This window comes from Ictalurus punctatus, chromosome 26, assembly GCF_001660625.3.
Source record: "Ictalurus punctatus breed USDA103 chromosome 26, Coco_2.0, whole genome shotgun sequence".
NCBI classification, from domain to species: domain Eukaryota; kingdom Metazoa; phylum Chordata; class Actinopteri; order Siluriformes; family Ictaluridae; genus Ictalurus; species Ictalurus punctatus.
In genome coordinates this window covers 20,554,951-20,576,926 of record NC_030441.2, presented here as the reverse complement: position 1 = coordinate 20,576,926, position 21,976 = coordinate 20,554,951, and the positions used below count along the sequence as shown (strand labels likewise).

Below are 21,976 nucleotides of genomic sequence, written 5' to 3'. Positions count from 1 at the left end.
GGACTGCTTAGAAGCAAAGCCACGCCCACTTCATCTCTCTCTCTCTCTCTCTCTCTCTCTCTCTCTCTCTCTCTTCTACCTTACAGCCAGTACTACAGAACCACAACAGTTTTTCCCCCCATATTCATTGACTCTAATTTAATAAAGTCCTTTTTGTTTGTGAATTGAGTTGTGAGTCTCCTTCATCTACTCCTGAACAGCTTTTAAATAAATTTTATTATTTATGGATTTTATTTATTTTCGGGGACGGTATTTTAAAGATCATTTTGTAAAATCAGTATAATCTTTACAGATCTTTATTTTTAAAGGATTTAAACGATGTTTTTCGTGTTTGTTCAGTGAACTGTAAACAGTTTTTGCACATGCACCTGTGGAACAGTCCTTAAGACACGAACAGTTTACAGGTGGAAGGTGATTAAGGTCACAGGTACAGTAAGTTAGGACACTAAAGAGACCTTTCTACTGACTGTGAAAAACAACAGGAGAAATATGTCTATTGTTCCTGCTCACCTGCGCGAAAATGCCATAGACCTGCTGCAGGAGACATGAGGACTGCGGATGTGTTCAGAGCAATAAACTGTAATGTGTGTAATGTAAGACACCTGACACAGTGCTACAGGGAGACAGGAAGGACAGCTGATCCTCCTCGCAGTGGAAAATTACATGTAAACATGTGTCCCTCAAGACATGATGGAGAACTTGCAGATACTTTAGTGCAAGAGTGGAGGAACATCTCACAGCAAGAACTGACCAATCTGGTGCAGTCCATGAGGATGAGATGCTCTGTAGAACTTAAAGCAACTGGAGGAGACACCACATACTGACTGTTCCTTCTGATTTCCACCTCCACTTTATTCAGTGACTCATTATTCCATTTCTGTTCCTCAAACGTCTGTGAAACTTCTTCAGTTGTTGAATCTTTTAATGTTCATAAAAATATTTACACATGTTAAGAAATTTGCTGGAAATAAAAGCAGTTGAATGTGAGAGGACGTTTCATTTCTTGCTGAGTTTATATTTCAAAATATATTCTATAGTTATTTTCTTTTCATCACTACCATTATTTATTTCATTATTACTATTTGTTCATTTTGCTATTATTTTTTATGTCTGCTGTTTAGCACTTTGAGCTGTATTTGAAATGTATGAAATGTGTGATATAAATAAAGTTTATTAAAATGAAGGAAAGTTGAGCTTCAACATGGATTACAGCTGCTCAACTCTCAGACAGCAGGAGAGGTTAGGGACATAGATTTAGTGATAAATCGAGAGCTTTCTGTCTCCACAATTATGGCCTGCAACAGCAACTGCAATAAAAAGACTATTTATTTTGTAACATATTCCATATTCTTTTGGTTTTGTCTTTAGATGTATACATTCTATTTTCCCTCTCACTCCTAAAAAACCGACCATTTTATAGAATGAGGTTTCTTGCTCATGTCAACTCAAGGAGTTCTTCCTTGCCACTGTCACCTCTGGCTTGCTCATTAGGGATCTGATCTACATCTGGATTTCTATAAAACTGCTCTGTGGTGTGTTGCGAGCCTAGGCTGCGGTGGTTTGAGCACAGATACACAGGAGGCCACTTAGGTGCAGAACTTAGAGGGTTTTTATTCAACAGTGTTTGAAAGTAGGAAAAGGAGAGGTGGAGTGAGGTGTTCAGGGGGGATCGGTGTAGGGGGCGTGGTGTGGTCTCTCAGGGGGTTGAGGCCTTTTCTGGAGCTCTGGGGAGGCAGCCAGGGAGAGAGGTCTTCCTCTGAGGCAGTGTCTTCTGTGGGAAAACAGCAAAAAAAATACATTAGCAGCATTTTGGAGACAGTCCCTCTCCTTGTTAGGGGAGGAAGGCCCTTTTACATGCTCCCGTCGGCTGCTGGACGGTGGAGACCTGCCGCGCTGATCATTAGCCGCCAGCCGTGTGTGTTTCTGTGGCCCCACCTTGCAGCCACGTATTCTCGGACTGTCCAAAACATATGTTTCTTCTATCAATTAAATGTCTTTTGTTTGATTGCTGCCAAAATGGATGATAGAGGTGTGTGCTGATAAAACAGCACTAATCAGTAAAGTTTAAAGTAGTAGGAGTATCTGCTTCACCTATGATGTTCTCAGAATCGAAGCTGAGTGTGTCCCAGCTCCACAATTTGGCAGAACCATGTAATTGCAGTTCTATTAACACTTGTAGGATGTGTCATGGCAACAGTGAGAGAAAGTGTGTAAGTGGGGAGCCACATGGTGCCATGGAAACAGAGCACATATTTTCTAAAAATTAGTCCTTTGCCTGAGAGTATGAGACATGATCAGAGATTGGCAGGAAAGAAGGAAAGAAAGACAATATGTGAAGTTCAGAAGCTTCAATGATATTTAATGGTGCTTTAGTCAATATTATTTTTCATTACTCTTATTATTACAAATTATTACAAAACCCAAAAATTGTGTTTATAATGTTCCCGCGACCCTGAAGAAGGAGTAAGTGGTAGAAGATGGATGGATGGATGGATGTTCATGTCAGTCATGATATAGACCCCCCCAACCCCCCACCCACCCCCCTGGACTCTACACTCTACCCCCATGTCTATTGCTCAGAAATGCAAACATAGCAGAATCAAGTGCATGGAAAGATGTTCTAGATATAATCGAGAGAAAATCATGGAACTTTATTTACAGTAAATTTGGGATAAATAGGTGGTTCATTATGGCTAAAGCAAAAATCAGCTCTAAACTAAATATATCATTCCTTTTGTTTTTTTGTAGTTTCACCTTGTCACCACTAGAGGTCAGATTCCACCCAGTGCACCTTTAACAGCGGTCCAGAAAAGAATGAATGTGGACATGAATTTTTCATGTCTATTTCTCTTCTGAAACCAAAACTATGACCTGGAACCAGAACCACAGTGAGAGAGAAAGGCATTGTACGGTCTGTCTGATTCTGATCTGTGCATGCTTTAATCCATATTTGTCCTGGTGGCAAAAATCATTCTGAGCTCCATGTACAATCCCATAACTGCAGAGATGATTATGGATTTCAGAAAACAAAGCATCCACCACACCTTCCTATAAAAATAAATGTCTCAACAGTCAGCAGAGAAGAGTCACACTAATTCCTGGGCACCCTCATCCAGCAGGACTGCAAATGGGACAGAAAGACTAACACAATCACCAAGAAGGCCCTGCAACGTGACAGCTAAAGAAATTTAAACTGTCACAGAAGCTATTGGTCCTCTTCTACAAAGCACCAGTATAATCGATAGTCACATCCTCCATTTCCATCTGGTTCAGCTCCACAACTGCAAGCTCCCCACCCTCACTGACCTATACTCATCCAGGATGAGGATGAGAGCAAGGAAAATTACAGCTGTCTCCACACATCCCAGCCACTTCTTTTTCAGTGTTTCCCTTCATAACAGAAACCCAGAATAAAAGTCCTGATTTCCCATAATAACCTGCACAGTTTCTTCCCAAGGCCTCAATCAGTCTAAACAAAAGCCCTTCACACATCCCTCCCCTCTGACATACGGTCACGATAAGGAGTTGAGGAAGGATGCAAATGCAGTAGAGTTTTATTAAAGGAGATAAAGGCAGACAAATCGAAATCGGTAATCCAAAGCATGACCCAAAATCATGCAAAAGGTCAGGCGATCGGCAGACGGACATAAACAGGGCGAGGCAAAACACAAAACAAGAAACAAAGTCAATAACCAGGAATCAAGAACGAGAACTATGGAAACAATCGCTCGGTAAGGTGAGAACACTCAATACAACGCGAAGTCATTGTGTTCAAACAGTCTTTTTATATTGTGGTTGTGAGTGCTGTGTATTGAATGCAGGTGTGTGTGATTAGCATGAATGTGAGTGTTCTGGGAATTGCAGTGGATGACGGCCATGTTTGTAGGCCGCAGTGCAGGAGGGGAGGAGGAGGAGGTCTTGCTGCCAACCTGAATTAGCTGGGGTCTCCCAGAGATAAAGTCCAGGATCCAGGTCCAGATCTGGTGCTGAAACCTAGCAGGTCAATATATCAGCTGCTGGGAGATGATGGTGTTGAATGCTGAACTGAAGTGTATGAACAGCATTCTGATGTATGTATTCTTCTTGTTGAGGTGGGTTACTGCCAGATGAAGATTGAGAGATTGCGTCCACTGTGGAATCGTTGGGGAGGTACGTCAACTGCAGAGGCTACAGTGTGATGGGGAGTCTGGTTCTGATGTGATTCATGACCAGCTGTTCAAAGCACTTCATGATGACTGGTGTAAGTTCTATGCGGTGGTAGTCATTGAGACTTGACACTGCTGACTTCTTAGGCACAGGTATGATGGTGAGCATCTGACCTGAGCATTTTTGCCGTAGGCGAGGCCGTGGTCTCTGGGCCTAGCTCCCATGCCTAGCTGAAGCTGTGGAGTGCCATTGTCAGACCAGAGTCTGACTCTAAGATGTTTGTCTTGCAGCAACATTTTGACCAACAACTGACAAGTGTTTGCTTTGTATGTTGGATCGCAGTGAGTGAATATTGGCATCGATCATAGCAATTACAGCCAATTAAAGCCCTAATTCCTCTACTGATGGGCCTAATGGATTAATACACACACACACACACACACACACACACAAAGAAATTTATACCAGCAATCACAGAGTAGCATTTCAGCCGATAAACAGCTCTGCTGGATCAGAGATGGGATACACTGCAGTGTCCATCTGTCTGCCTGCCTTTATATCTGTGTCTGTCTGTCTATCTATCTTTCTGTCTGTCTGTCTGTCTGTCAATATCTACATGTAAATATATTCTATATTTAAACATATAAAGATTTAGAATTTTCTTTATTAATTAGAAATGACATAGTTCCTGTTTTTGAATCACTTGCCAGGAGATTCTTATCTGTGTTGAGACTTTATTCTCATCAAATATATATATATATATATATATATATATATATATATATATATATATATATATATATATATATATATATATATATATATATATTTTATTTTTATTTTTTTCACTTTTGTTTGAAGAACACAAATATAAATGCCGTTAAGCATATATATACAGCAGACAATCTTATCCAGAGCAGCTTTCAAAAATGCTTTCAGGTCCCTATAAATAAACACATCCTCAAAGTGGCTCACTAGGTCAGAGACTAAGAGTAGCTTCAGACTAAAAAACCACTTATTTTTATATAACACTTAACACTATAACACTTTTAACAAAGTGCTAATTCCCACTTAATTAATTAAATCACTATAGGACATATGGTGATTAAGAGCATACATGATAATCTCTCTCTCTCTCTCTCGCTCTCTCTCTCTCTGTCTGATCCATCTCGATGTTCTACTTCTGCATGGTGCCTCCTTCACCTGAGTATCACTTGCTGCTCCTGAGGATGGCTCCACATATATAGCCTAAATATTGCTGTGAGACTGCTTTGGGTGGTACCACATGGATACTAAAGATGACTGTGTACAGTTTCACTTGCATAGCCTAAAGATTGTACTTGCTAAAAACAGTTGCTGCTCAAGTCTCAGTTGGAAAATATAGACTTAAATCTAAAAAACTCAAATAAAAATTTGACCCTCATGTTCATACTGAAGATCATTTCAGCACACTTAGCATGGTCAGTTTACACTCTATACTTACTCATCAACAGCTGGAGAATATGGCCAGTTACTTTATACTTTATACTTTTTCATCGTCAGCTGGAGAATAGAGTTTATACTTTGGGACTCCAGCCTTCCAGCAGAATACAAATACACCACAGGGAAGCTGAACATGTCTCCATCTGTGGTCAAGGACATTACAGGGTTAATTTCCCTCCTTTATAGGAGGATATAGGATACGTAGATCAAAAGGTGCAGGCTATTTGTTGGTACCTGGAATAGTGAAGGCTACAGCAGGGGGAAGAACTTTCTCATATAAAGACCCACAGTTATGGAACAGTCTTCCGATTAGTGTTCGGGACTCAGACACAGTCTAAATGTTTAAGTCCAGGTTGAAAACATGTTTGTTTATTCAAGTTTTTTATTAATAGTTTTTTTTCTTAGGTAAAGTAGCAGATCTAGAGGCTCACAGGTATAGAGTGTGACACCCAGGTGTGTTGATGATGGAGAGGCTGGCCACCTTGAGTCCCAGGGAGCCCTCTTGTCTGTGTTCCCTTCTGGTTCTCCCTTTTAGTTACACTGTCATAGCTAGTCTTGCCGGAGTCCCTGCTTTCACTCACACACAATGTATATTTTCATAAAGAATTACAGGACAGGAGCATACCTAATAATCTGTGTTCTCTCTCTTTGCCCTTCCTCGCGTTTTCTGTTGAGCTACACATGCTACTGCTGAGATACCACTGATTCTGACCCTTTCTGCTCTCCATACCTGCCTGATCCATACTGATGATCCTGTACTGAGTTCTCATTGATGGCTGACCTAGAGGATTGCCCCACACAGACAGTTAAAGATCAACATGAGATTACTGCGGATGGTACCACAAAGAAACCATAAAGATGGATGTGGATGTTCATCCTTGAATAGCCATTAGACCGCAATAGCTAAGAACAGTTTGTACTCAAGTCTCCATCACTGAACAGTTCATAACTTCAGTTCAATGTAATAGACTTCAATTTAAAACTATAATGAATTCAAAATGACTCTGATGCTCATATTTCTTTAACAAATGCTAAGTTGTTCCTAACTGGAACATTTATTCTGCTGTATGTGATGAGCTCAGGTGCTCAGCCTCAACCTTCTCTGAGATTTTGGAGATCCTGGAGGTGTGAGATGACAGTGTAATTTAGCAATTCATATGGGTAAATATCAGGTTTCATATTGCTTTGATAACTGCTAGTCTGAAAGCTTTACAGAGTCAATGTTAAGAGAGGTGTTTATTATCGTTGTAAGTGGTCCAACTCTTTCTCTGATAGAGTGAATTAGTATGGTGAACTAAGTATGGTGGATTGTGTTAAAGGATTCAAGTCAGTCTGATCTTGTTATATCTCAATATTGTTGTGGGCTTTGTGTTGAGTACCAGATTCACTTAGGATCCGTTAGATCCATTTTCTGTATTTTGATTGTGTTATTTAAAAAAAGTATGCAGCAGCTGAAAGTGATTCTTCTACAGGCTGGTGATATCTTGAATCTGGTTAGCGTAGCTCCTGTGCTGAATAGGAATTATGGGTTATTTGGGGTGCCTGAGTGACAATCAGAGCTCTTCTATACTTAAGAAGGCAATTTCCATGATTACTGTTTAAGTTTGTCACCAATCATATTTCAATTTTCAAGAAGTTTTCTGCAAGCAAGTATAATCATTATTCTATATTATGGGGTGAAACTTTTCCCAGAATTCTTATCTTTTTTTTTTTTTAAATACATTATCAAGGGCACGAAGAAATCAATTTTAAACATTCAGTCATTCAGTTGAGTTGTATGTGGATGGAAGATAAACCATCGTGCTTCATAAACCTGAGAGACCTTCAATAAGCCCAGTTAGTGTGGCTTCATCGTGAGAGAAGATAAATATCAATGCCTTGGTATTGAATTAAGGCTGTACATGCAGTACTGAGTGTGTCCCATTACATGTACAGACACAAACATGGTTTTCAGATGTTCTTCAGGTGTATACTGAATTACCAGTGTATAATAAAATGTCTGGAAAGTTTTAAAATAAGCATTCAGAATAAATTCAGCAAAAAGACTTCTATGGATAAAAAAATTGTAATGAGGAAAAATGACTTTTTTCAGAGGAACTGATTTTGTATCCTGAATATCTGAGCAAATGCTCCAGTTTATCAGATCAACCTCCACCTTGAAATTGATTACACGGTGTGTTATAACTCAGGCACTTCACCCTTTTCACACTAACACCATTCAAATCTGAATTATACTTCTGCAACTGTGAATGTGTGTACATGTGAGGCAGAAAACACACAGGAAAATGGTAAAGAAAGCCATCATCAGACTAGATGAAGCTGATTCTGCAGTCAAGTGCACAAAACTTTTAAATGTTTATTTATTTATTGTCTTTATTGGACCATTAACACTTTCATATCACTGTGACTGTTTTTAATCCCACCCTCTCCTGAAGGAATTTCTCCCACACTTATTTTTCATCCTTTTAAGCTGAATAAAATGAAAATAAATTCCATGTAGTGTGGCAGAGTGAATTTCATCGTAACCAGCACTGTCTGAAAGAGCATTTTCAGACTGCAGGTTGCACATCACTATCCAATCCCACTCAGTTAGATTAGAGCCAGATCAGTGGCGCAAGCCAGATCAAAGAGACCAATCCAGACCCATTGTTGGATGCTACTGAGGCCAGAGTTGAAAATGGTTAAAACCTCCCAGACATTGCTGTAGATATCACATCCTTTATCCATCATTAAGCTATAAGGAGTTTCCATACCACGCTGTGCTCTCAGTTAATCAGTCTTTTCATCTGCTAACTCCTCCACATAAGTGCAGTTTGACAACTGGTATGTCACTCTAAACACTGTTAAAAACTTTCATTTTATCATTGGGCTATTCAGAATTTACTCATCTCCAAGAACATGTTACGATCTGCAGTGTTTTATAATGAAGCTGTGATATGAGTGTGTCTCACAGTCCTGTCTGTCTCTCTGTGACTTTACACCACAATAACAACTCATGCAGTAACATCCCCCCCCCCCCCCCCCCATTTCCTAACTTCCACTCTTATATAACACACACACACACACACACACACACACACACACACAGTCGACAGCCTCTCCTAATGAAGCCCTCAGGGTCCCCAGCAGAGCTTCTGTCTCAGAGATCCATGCCTTACCACACACATACACACAATACAGATGTGAAGACAGATAGAGTTAGAGAGACTGAGAGGTGGAAAGGACTTGGTCTAAGTTACTGAGAGAGAGAGAGAGAGAGAGAGAGAGAGAGAGAGAGAGAGAGAGAGAGAGCTCATAAACAGATGGATTTTTAGTCTATTTATTTCAACAATGAGGTGTTGCAGCGCAATGTCTTTCTGAGGTATAACTGCATACTTATGGACTTGTGTGTATAAACCTGCACATCCTGTATAGACTGACCAACACTAACAGCCTGTCTTTTGAAAGCACAGAGAGACAGGGAGTGAGAGAGACAGGGAGTGAGAGATATAGGGAGAGAGACAGACAGGGAGAGAAAGACAGGGAGTGACAGAGACAGGAACAAAGGGAGAGACAAGGAGAAGGAGAAAGAGAGAGTAAAAGTAAGAGTGAGACAGGAAGAGGATATGACCTTTAATATCTGACTGGCATAAATTTAGTTGCAGTATGGAGCAGGAAAGAGAGAGAGAGAGTGAGAGAGAGAGAGAGAACTATACAGGCAGAGAGAGACAGAACTTTAGCGTCAGTGAATGAAACAGAGAGGGTGACGTAAAGGGAGACAATGGAAGTGAGACAGTTTTGATGGTTTCTCCGTAAGTGATATAAAGTCAGTGAGCGTGCAGAGCTGAAGCATCAGTGAGAGAGACAGAGAGATGGAGAGACAGACAGAGAGAGGGACAGTGAGAGGAGGGCAGAGATGAGCAATAGTGAGAGGGGGAGGGGTGAGGCAGACGAGCCGGGTGGGCGGCGTCTTTGCCGTGGGCCGTTACACAGCGGTGTGTTACAGCAGGTGATGCAGACGGAGTTGAGCTTCCCTGTACAGAACTGCTGATACCCTGATGATGCGATCAGACACGCCCCAGATGACGCACATGACTTCCTGTAGTGTACACCTGTATACACACACAGAAATTACTTTAATTTACTACCCTAAATTAATATTTGATGAACAGAAAAGTCACATTTTAAAGAACAATAATTTCCCCACCAAGTTCTTTGTTTTTCATATTTTTTCCCACTTCAATACTTAAACATTTAATAATGAACTGATTTAAATACTAGTGCTCATTAAACATAAATGTGGATCAGGTGCAAACAGTCATGTGACATGAACATCATGACTGTGTGTGGTGCAGTGGCTGATGGGAGTCGTCGTCCTGCACCATGTTAGGTGCAACCATGGCAATATTTTTACTATTAATTAGATTTTTCTATTTGTTATTGATTTGTTGAGTTCACTGATAAGTGTTTATGTGCTTTTAACATTTCCTCTTTTCCCTTCTTTTTTTTCCTTTCCCTCTTTTATTGTGTGACTTTAATAGTGGCTGTAGGTTAAAAGAAAATAAGGACACAAATTCTACTTTATAAATTACACAGTAAAATGATCTGTGCCTCTACACTAATAGTGATTATTCCCCATAGACTCCATTACAACTTTATCATGGATATTGGGTTATGTCATTCAGTTAACTCACAAATTCTGCTTGGTTTTTCATGCATTCTTATTTAGATTGTTTATTATTTATAATAAATAAACTCATAGATGAGCTCATAAGTACATTTGTATATACACTTTTACATTAAGCATAACAGTAACAGCTTTCTCCTCACTTTATATAACCTCACTCCACTGTGAGGTCATATCTCACTGACCATGTTCATCATGTACTGTGCAACTCATTTTATAAAATAAGATCAAATAAAACCAGAAGCACACCGAGGAATCATGATGGAATATCTAACCTGCTTACACACTGACACTGTATTCTTACTCAGGATCCATCAAAGAACTTGGGGTTATTCCATGAAGCAAGCTAACTAGATAAGCCAGGTTTATTTCAACAAGCCCGACTAATTTCCGTTCCGCAAACGAAGCTAATCGAAGCTGATATACATTTGAACCAAGTATATTCAACTTCTATAAGGTGTATGAAGTTTTTCTTACAGTGTAGTTAAAGCACAGACAGTAAAATCTGGCTAAATAATCTTATATATACTGTATATGATTTATGAGCAGAACCAATTAATTGTCTTTTATATAATTGTTTATTTGTTTGTTTTAATGATATTTTCTTACACATTTATTCAGATGTATATTCTCTGCCATGCTGCTTCTTCAGCTTTGTTAATTGCCAAGGTGCTGCTTTTATTTACAATCATGTTTTTCTATTTGTTGTATAATTTAATTATATGTCATTGTTCCTCATATATCATGTGTGGGTGTGAATTTCATGGATGGATTGACCTGTTACTCTAAATCAAGCAAGCCTATTTCCAACAAGTCCCACTTTTATTAGCTCACTGCCTGGAATAGCCCCTTGTTTTTATTAACCCATCCACCACCACCCCCCACACACACACACACCATACAACATCAACAACAACAACAACAACAACAACAACAACAACACTGAAAACAATAACAGCCATGACAAAGATAAAAAAAAAAAATCACCATCAGCAATATCACCAACAACATAAACAATCATGACGATAAAAACATTGATAAAAGCAATAACACAACAGCAATAACAGCATCAACAACTATGACATCAACAGTAACAACAACATAATAAGCAACCTGGCGGTGTGTGTAGACTACATATCCAGAGTGTGCCGTGATTGTATCAGAGGTTTTAATCACATTGACTGAAGACAATACTGCTTAAATTACCTTCACACATTAACAAACTAGAGAAAAGAATATCCTGGATATCCATACAATTATTCCTGGGAGCCTACAAAGCCAACTCATCCCCACATCTGGCCTGTCATGATCATGTTTCACTGGTGTTGAACCCGTCCTATATGCCACTAATCAGCAGAACAAAGACAGATGTTAATACTTTCAAAGTTTGGAGTGAGGAAGCCACCTCACAACTGCAAGATTGTTTTGAGCTTACAGACAGAGATGTATTCATGAGGAGAGCTGATCTTGAAGAATACAGTACATCAGTCCTGGCCTACATATACGTCTGCACTGAGACAGTTCTAACAACTAAACCCATCAAAGTGTTCCCTACCGAGAAGCCATTGCTGGACAGGAGGGTCCGGTCTGTATCACTGTAACTGTAACGGAATGAACTCTAGGAAACTGAAATTTACTGAAGAAGGGGGTGATTGAACACATGGGGAAATGGCAAAAATAGAACTATAAATTTACAACAAGAACGATAAAGAAAGACACAGACAGGCAATGCTAATGCTCTCTAATACTAGAGACATGCAATCTAATAATAGTGCTAATGCTAAATAAAAATCTACATCCTAACAGAAATGCTAAATGCTATCAAAAGTGTATGTGCTAACAACAATTCAATGCAAACTAAAGGTTAAACACTATCAAGACAATGAATGCCAATGACAGGATATGCAGGACCCCTGTAACTGTGACCACTGTATCACTATAACATTGTAGTGCTGACATTCTGAAAGGCTGTAACACTTTAACAACCTGTGTACTGCTGTTACACTGTAATACTGCAACACTATAACACTAATGCTACAATACTGTAACACGTTCACACTGCTGTAACACTGTATCTCTGTAATGTTACAAAACTGTAATAGTGTAACCCTGCAATGATGTTACAGTTAACAGTTACACTGTAACACTAACGGTAACACTAACAGTTACACTGTAACACTGTACCTCTGTAATGATACAATGCTGTAACACGGCGTTGTTATAAAGGCGATGGGGTTATAACGGCGAAGGGGCTGTTAGGCGACGGGGCTGTTATAATGGTGAAGGGGCTGTTATAAAGGCGACGGGCTGTTTAACGGCAAAGGGGCTGTTATAAAGGCGAAGGGGCTGTTATAAAAGCAAAGGGGCTGTTATAAAGGCGACGGGGCTGTTATAATGGTGAAGGGGCTGTTATAAAGGCGACGGGCTGTTATAACGGCGAAGGGGCTGTTATAACGGCGAAGGGGCTGTTATAAAGGTGACGGGGCTGTTATAACGGCGAAGGGGCTGTTATAACGGCGAAGGGGCTGTTATAACGGCCACGGGGCTGTTATAAAGGCGACGGGATTGTTATGACGGGGACGGGGACGTGGCTGTTATGACGGCGACAGAGGCTGGTATGGTGGCGACGGAGGATGTTATGACGGCGACGGGGTTGTTATGACGGCGACAGGGTTGTTATTATAGCGAAGGGACTATTACAATGGCGATGGGGCTGTTTTAACGGCAACAGGGCTGTTATAACGGCGACGGGGTTGTTATAACGGGGACGTGGCTGTTATAACGGCGACGGGGTTGTTATAACGGGGACGTGGCTGTTATAACGGGGACGGGGTTGTTATAACGGCGACGGGGTTGTTATAACGGGGACGTGGCTGTTATAACGGCGACGGGGTTGTTATAACGGGGATGTGGCTGTTATAACGGGGACGGGGTTGTTATAACGGGGACGGGGTTGTTATAACGGGGACGGGGTTGTTATAACGGGGACGTGGCTGTTATAACGGGGACGGGGTTGTTATAACGGCGACGGGGTTGTTATAACGGGGATGTGGCTGTTATAACGGGGACGGGGTTGTTATAACGGGGACGGGGTTGTTATAACGGGGACGGGGTTGTTATAACGGCGACAGGGTTGTTATAACGGGGATGTGGCTGTTATAACGGGGACGGGGTTGTTATAACGGGGACGGGGTTGTTATAACGGGGACGTGGCTGTTATAACGGCGACGGGGTTGTTATAACGGGGATGTGGCTGTTATAACGGGGACGGGGTTGTTATAACGGCGACGGGGTTGTTATAACGGCGACGGGGTTGTTATAACGGGGATGTGGCTGTTATAACGGGGACGGGGTTGTTATAACGGCGACGGGGTTGTTATAACGGGGATGTGGCTGTTATGACGGCGACGGGGTTGTTATAACGGCGACGGGGTTGTTATAACGGGGATGTGGCTGTTATAACGGGGACGGGGTTGTTATAACGGGGACGGGGTTGTTATAACGGCGACGGGGTTGTTATAACGGGGATGTGGCTGTTATGACGGCGACGGGGTTGTTATAACGGCGACGGGGTTGTTATAACGGGGATGTGGCTGTTATAACGGGGACGGGGTTGTTATAACGGGGACGTGGCTGTTATAACGGCGACGGGGTTGTTATAACGGGGATGTGGCTGTTATAACGGGGACGGGGTTGTTATAACGGCGACGGGGTTGTTATAACGGCGACGGGGTTGTTATAACGGGGATGTGGCTGTTATGACGGCGACGGGGTTGTTATAACGGCGACGGGGTTGTTATAACGGGGATGTGGCTGTTATAACGGGGACGGGGTTGTTATAACGGGGACGGGGTTGTTATAACGGCGACGGGGTTGTTATAACGGGGATGTGGCTGTTATGACGGCGACGGGGTTGTTATAACGGCGACGGGGTTGTTATAACGGGGATGTGGCTGTTATAACGGCGACGGGGTTGTTATAACGGGGACGTGGCTGTTATAACGGCGACGGGGTTGTTATAACGGGGACGTGGCTGTTATAACGGCGACGGGGTTGTTATAACGGGGACGGGGTTGTTATAACGGGGATGTGGCTGTTATAACGGGGACGTGGCTGTTATAACGGGGACGTGGCTGTTATGACGGCGACGAATAAACATTGAATAAACGGGTAAACATTATAAAAATCTGACAGTGTGTTCTTACCGTCCCACCTGATGAGAACTTCCTTCTGGCACATGTCCTGCACATTAACAGTGCAGTTAACGATGAACTCTGGAGATGAGCAGTCATCCTGCTGAATCTCCTCACACTGATAACACTGAATCTGCAGAGCACCAACTACACACACACACACACACACACACACACACACACACAGGTGACATGTTTATTAGCACAAAATAAGATTCTGACCAAAAGAATCTGGTTCATAAGTAGAGTTAGTGAGTGTAGTTTATGAGTATACTTTATACGTGCAGTTTGTATTTTATACGTGCTGTTGGTGAATGCAGTTTATGTGTGTGTCAGTGTGAACACGTGAGGACGTTGTGTAAGATAAAACAAAGGCAACCTGAGTAAACATACAATAGTGTGAGTTACACTGACACACAAACTTACTCCGGTCACCCTCCCCAAACCCATATGCCTTTTACACACAAATAAACGTACACTATATTAAAGCATTATAAGCTCCACCTCCTCCTCATGTCAAGGGCACGCCCCTTTATCTTCTGAAGCAACGCCCTGTTGTCTGGTCAGAGATGTTATTTCAGGTCTAACTGCTTCAACTCCGAGTGGAACAGAAGAGACTCGCTCTGTAATGGAGATAAACTGACTTGATCTGCCTTGATTTTCTCTTTGTGGATTTATGTACTGCTGATGTTTGTCTTCCACAGCTCTGTGTGTGTGTGTGTGTGTGTGTGTGTGTGTGTGTGTGTGTGTGTGTGTGTGTGTGTGTGTGTTTGTGTGTGTGTGTGTGTACACATTAACACACTTCACACAGATCCTTGTTTTGACAATATAGCTGAGCTCACACACCTGTGAGTCTTTCATACCCAGCATTCTCCTTCACTTTTCTGAATAAAGATGTGAGCGTCAGGTGGGGACATGGGCTCACTGCAGTAGAGTTTGTCAGTACTGTCTAGACCACCACCTTTAAACCAGAAAAATATCAGGGATAGAAAATGTGGACAGAATCATGAAATGGTGTTTTTTTCTAATATAATGTAAAAATAACTTGTGAATATAAATTTAAAACCAAAAAATATAATGATATATGAATTAGATCACATTTTGCCCACAGACACGCCCCACAGACACACCCCACAGACATGCTTCACAGACACACCCCACAGACACGCCCCACAGACACACCCCACAGACATGCTTCACAGACATAGACACGCCCCACAGACATAGACATGCCTCAGGGACACAGACACGCCCCACAGACATAGACACACCTCGTAGACACAGACACAATTCAGAGACACAGACACGCCCTACAGACGGAGACATGCCTCACGTACACAGACACGCCCCACAGACACACCCCACAGACACGCCCCACAGACACGCCCCACAGACACAGACACGCCCCACAGACACACCCCACAGACACGCCCCACAGACACGCCCCACAGACACAGACATGCCCCACAGACACACCCCACAGACATAGACACGCCTCATAGACACAGAAACAATTCACAAACACAGACACGATCTACAGTTGGAGACATGCCTCACGGACACAGACACGCCTCACAGATACAGACACGTCCCACATGCACAGACACACCCCACAGACAAACACCGTTTTAGACAAGATTTATTCTCCGATGTTTAGATTAGTTAAAATAATGTCACTAATCTGATAAATTGAACACACTAAATCATGAACACTGCAATAATCTGATTATTGCTACATGACACACTTTTGCTTTTAAACATCTTGATGTGTGTAAATTTGTGTGTGAATTATGAAGTAATTAACATCAATAAAAATGCACTTCATTAATATATGATATTAATATAAGGTGAGGATGTGTAATCACATGTGCACACACTGCAGGCTTATAAACGCTGTGGCCTCCACGGGTCTGTAAAGCCTTATGCACTTACCGCCATGATGTAGGAAAACACTGCACACAAAGTGACCTTTATATTCTCTCTCTCTCTCTCTCTCTCTCTCTCTCTCTCTCTCTCTCTCTCTGTCTCTCACACACACACACACACACACACATACACACACAGTTAGCCACAGGAGCATTTCTCAGGCCGAGAAAATATAAATGCAAGATATTCTCTAGTAATTATATAAAAATTTGTGTTAATGTTTAAAGCTCAGCAGTGTTTACTGATGTTCTGATGATTTTATTGGTTTAATGTGAAGAGATTTAACGTTTCACTCCACAGTGACACTCGTCACAATTAGTTCTGCACTACAGTTTCACACACACATACACACACACACACACACATTTATATGATTTAATAATTCATATACTTTTATATATATATATATATATATATATATATATATATATATATATATATATATATATATATATATATATATACTTGCTGAACACTTTATTAGGAACACTTGTACACCTACTCATTCATGCAGTCATCAAATCAGCCAATCGTGTGTTAGCAGTGCAATGTATAACATCAAGCAGATACGGGCAGCAGCTTTGGGTGATGTTCACATCAGCCATCAGAATGAGGAAACTTCTCCCCGTGATTTTGACCGTGGTATGATTGTTGGTGCCAGACAGGCTGGTTTCAGTATTTCTATAGCTGCTGATCTCCTGGGATTTTCATGCACACACACACACACACACAAACAAACACACACACACACACACACACAAGTCTCTAGAGTTACTCAGAATGGTGCAATAAAGAAAAAACATCCATTGAGCGGCAGTTCTGAGGACGGAAACATCTTGTTGAAGAGAGAGGTCAGAGGAGAACTGTCAGACTGGTTGGAGCTGAGAAAAAAGCTACAGTAACTCTGATAATCACTCTGTATCATTGTGGTGTGCAGAAAAGCTTCTCAGAATGCACAACTCATTGAACTTTGAGGTGGATGAGCTACAACAGCAGAAGACCACGTCGGGTTCCTCTTCTGTCAGCCAAGAACAGAAAGCTGAGGCTGCAGTGGACACAGACTCACCAACACTGGACAGCTGAAGACTGAGAAACATCACCTGGACGGATGAATCTTGATTTCTGCTGAGGCACACAGATGGTCGGGTCAGAATTTGGCACCAACAGCATGAACCCATGGACCCACCCTGTCTTGTGTCACCAGTCCAGGCTGGTGGAGGTAGTGTAATGGTGTGAGGAATGTTTTCTTGGTGCACTTTGGGCTTTTAATAATAATAAATAAATACCACAACATATTTGAGTATTGTTGCTGACCAGGTGAATCCCTTCATGGCCACAAATGACCATCTTCTAATGGCTATTTCTAGCATGATAATGCACCATGTCACAAAGCACAGTCATCTCAAACTGGGTTTATGAACATGACAATAACTTTAGTGTTCTTCACTGGCCTTCACAGTCACTGGATCTGAATCCAGAACGGAATCATCTCAACATGGAGCAGGAGAACGTTAGAGCGGAATCATCTCAACATGGAACAGGAGAACGTTAGAGCGGACTCATCTCAACATGGAGCAGGAGAACGTTAGAGCAGACTCATCTCAACATGGAGCAGAACCTCAAAGGACTGTTTCCAACATCTTGTGAAATCCATGAAGCATTGAGGCTAAAGGGAGACTCTACCCAGTATTAGTGTAGTGTTCCTAATAAATTGTGTATATCACATACACTTTGGGGGTTTTCTTTTGATTTGATTTTAAATTGAATATTAATTAACATGCCTTAATATTCCCCTAATAATAATAAACTTAATTTTAACCTAAATAAAATCCTGCACTGGATTTAATAAATAATAAATTTGCACAGAGGGTTTGATGTTAATATTCATTAAAGAGGATTGTTTATAAATGATAAAGTATTATGTCTATTAAGTATTATCTCTCTGTGATTTTAAATAATTTCCCAAAAACATACTTCTATAATTTTATGTATAATTTTGCTGCAATGTTTTGGTATAAAACAGAAATGTATTGGCAGCAACTGATTTACTACTATATATTAAATACAGAGTGTGTGTGTGTGTGTGTGTGTGTGTGTGTGTGTGTGTGTGTGTATTATGTGCACAAGAATCTTTTTCTTCATCACACACACACACACACACACACACACACACACACACACACACAGAGAGAGAGACGCAGATTTTTTTTTACATTATAGTATAATATTATATATTAATAAATGCATAATGTTTTGAGTGTGTCCTATTAACTTCCTCCTCCTCAGCATCATCATCATCATGGTTCTGTCCCAAATCTAACACACACTGTAAAATCTGTAGAGCATCATTCACTGTCTTTACAAAAAAATCTTTAGGGTGATGGTTCCCTAAAGAACCTTTTGGTTCTCATTAATTCTAGCTAAAATAGTTTAGTACTCTGTAGCACAAACAAACCAGAGAGATAAAGAATCATCAGGATATCAGAAAAAAAGGTTCTCTTATAGCAAACGTTCTGAAGAATTTTCACTGATTCCTTTAAATAAATAAATACACACATAAATAATCTGTAATATTGTAATAATTAATTAATTAATAACACATGGATTAATTAACATGATTAACTCAGGAGATTTAATGTGCGCGCGAGAAGCTTCCTCTTATTACCGACACAGAGATATAATTATAACTTATTTAGTTGTAAATGTTTATGAGTTTATGAGGAGGCACGTGAAGTCATCAGCACACTGACGTGATGATCGCATTAACATGTAATGAGTTTCAATCAGGAACTAAATCACACACACACACACACACACACACACACACAAACCTGGGTCATCTTCATGTAATCCATTAATAACCAGGAGATTTAATTATAATTGTAATTCTAATTAAAAGCGCTCGTGTGTTCAGTTCATCTTCACGTCCTGATATTAATGTTATCAGATTTATTAATAAAAATAATAATGAATGTTTATCAGAGTCAGGCGTGCCTGCGTGTGCGCGCGGGGGGAAAATCAGCCTGCGCTAAATGTAGTAAAGAATAAATAATAATACTAAATGAGAAGGCGTGCTGATTCCGATTATTTATGAATAAAGCACGTGTTTATTATAAACTGTTGTTGTCGTTATTAGTATTATTCTTAACAGTTTATTATACTGAGGTGAGTAATAAATCAGAGAGAGAGAGAGAGCGTTCTCCCGCCGCGCGCGCTCTAACGCTCCCCGGCATGTCCCACTTTGATCTCCGCCGCGTGAGCAGGTGTAACAGGTCTTCTGATGCCGCGCGCGTGTCTTTGTGTGTGTATGTATGTATATGTGTGCGCGCGCGTTTTGCTTTGTTTTGGGTGTTTTACTCACCCTCCCGCAGACAGAGCAGCACCGTCAACACGCTGAAGCCCAGCACCGGCATCGTCCTCCTCGCGCTGGCGAGCATGTCACGGAACCCCCGGCAGCCCGCGCGCACCATCCATAGCGCTCTCTGTATCAGCGCGCGATAATTTCCCTCCTGCAGCACTCCACTGTGGGAAGAACGGCGCAGGAGAGCGTCACGTGACCGAAGGAAGCAGAAGAGGAGGTGGTGGTGGTGGTGCTGGAGGAGGAGGGCAGGGTTCTTGGAGGAGGGAGTCTGACTTTTTTATTTTATTTTATGTTTATATTTATGAACAGAAATCAGAGTAAGACACTACGACACTAACATAAAAACTAAGCTACTGTATAGGCTGTAGGTCTCCGAGGCTCGTGCCTCAGTCCTGCTCTGTGTGTCTTTCTTCCATTACACACTACATAGAGGATTGTCCAGTTCCTGGATCAGGACACTCGTGTTATCCCTCTAGCACTACTGAAGGAAACCGATCCTCATAGTGCACTTCTACAGCAAGCAGAAAACCATGAGGGACACAGCTTAAATGAGATCAAAGCTAGCTTACATCACAACATTCTACATCACACACAAATACACACAGAGAAGTGAAGTTCTCCTCACACTTTTCAAGTGTGATAATGTCAGTGATATATTCTTACATGTGAGAAACACTAGAACGTTCATTTCAACACGTTATGCCCTGAAACGACTTGCATTGATGTGTAAATGTGTAAAGATCACACATTACTATAAATGAACGGTGTACAAATCATGTGTGAAAATAACATGAAAAATATTCAGCTAGCTAAAACAGCTACTGTACACTGAGCTAGCTAAGTGGAAATGGCTTGGTCATGGAGAGAGACAGAGAGACCGACTGACCTCTGGCCATGAGAGAGGGTGAGACAGACAGAGTGAGACAGAAACTGTGTAGTCATGATTAAAGTCTCTTTAATAACCTTTCACAAACACTCAGGAGAATGATGTCAACTCGGGGAGAGGCATCACACTCTCCGCAACCCTCACGGCCCCTCATTTATCAGCCTGACACACACACACACACACACACACACACACACACACACACAGATAACTCACACACACACACATACACACACATACACGCACACACACACACGCACACACACACAGAAAACTCACACACACGTTCGCACACACACATACACACACACACATGCACACACGTACACACACACACACACAGATAACTCACACACACACAAACATACACACACATGCACACACACACGTACACAAACACATAACACACATACACGCACACACACACATACACACACGTATACACACACAGATAACACATACACATATACACACACGTACACACATGTACACAAACACAGATAACACACACACACATGCACACATGTACACACACACACACAGTCACACATGCACACACACACACACATACACGCACATACACAGACACACAGACACACACACACAGATAACACACACACACACATACACACACTCACACATACACACACACATACACGCACATACACACACATACACACACACACACACACAGATAACACACACACACACATACACACACTCACACATACATACACACACATATACACACATACACATACACACACATATACACATACACACATACATACATACTCCTCCTCAAGCAGAACCAACAGCAGCTTGAGAAATTGGCCAGCAATTGGTATATCTGTCATATATGGAAAAGATGGCGGGAGGAAAAGGTACAAGCCCAGATCAGGGATCACATCGTCTCCCTCTCTCCCTGCCCTACAGAGAAGGTTGCTCTGCCTCCCTGCCCAGCTGATGACTTCATCCACCCCACCCTGCCCAGCTGAGGATGTCACTCCACCTCTCTGCTCAGATGTGGACAGTCGTGGTAGTTCAGTGGTTAAGACATTGGACTAATGACTACTGAATAGAAAGTCATGAGTCCATGCCCTTGACCAAGGCCATTAACCCTCAACTGCTCAGTTGTATAAATAAGATACATGCAAGTTGCTCAGGATAAGGGCATCTGCCAAATGCCATAAATGTAAATGTCCTCACTTTCTTGGCCGAGGACATCGCTCTGCCTTCTTGCTTCGCTGTTGTTGTTGTTACCCCCTCAGACCTTACCATGGTTATTGCTATACTCAGGGGTATCCAGGCCACCT

General features: G+C 41.5%; 1 protein-coding gene across 2 annotated transcripts; it reads right to left on the bottom strand.

Annotated features, from left to right (window-relative positions):
• Positions 1-1,545: 1,545 nt before the first annotated feature.
• Positions 1,546-21,619, bottom strand: LOC108258818 (ly6/PLAUR domain-containing protein 1). Of its 2 annotated transcripts, none has more exons than XM_047151448.2 (3): positions 19,775-21,619; positions 14,500-14,634; positions 1,546-1,771 (listed from the first exon to the last, which is right to left on the bottom strand). In XM_047151448.2, exons 1-3 carry the CDS (start codon positions 19,881-19,883, stop codon positions 1,611-1,613), a joined length of 405 nt encoding a protein of 134 aa, XP_047007404.1. In that variant the 5' UTR covers positions 19,884-21,619; the 3' UTR covers positions 1,546-1,610. The 2 variants fall into 2 exon arrangements, with proteins under 2 accessions (XP_047007404.1, XP_017313252.1); XM_017457763.3 differs by lacking the exon at positions 1,546-1,771 and adding an exon at positions 8,932-9,719 and having other exon boundaries at positions 19,775-20,117.
• Between the last annotated feature and the right edge of the window lie 357 nt (positions 21,620-21,976).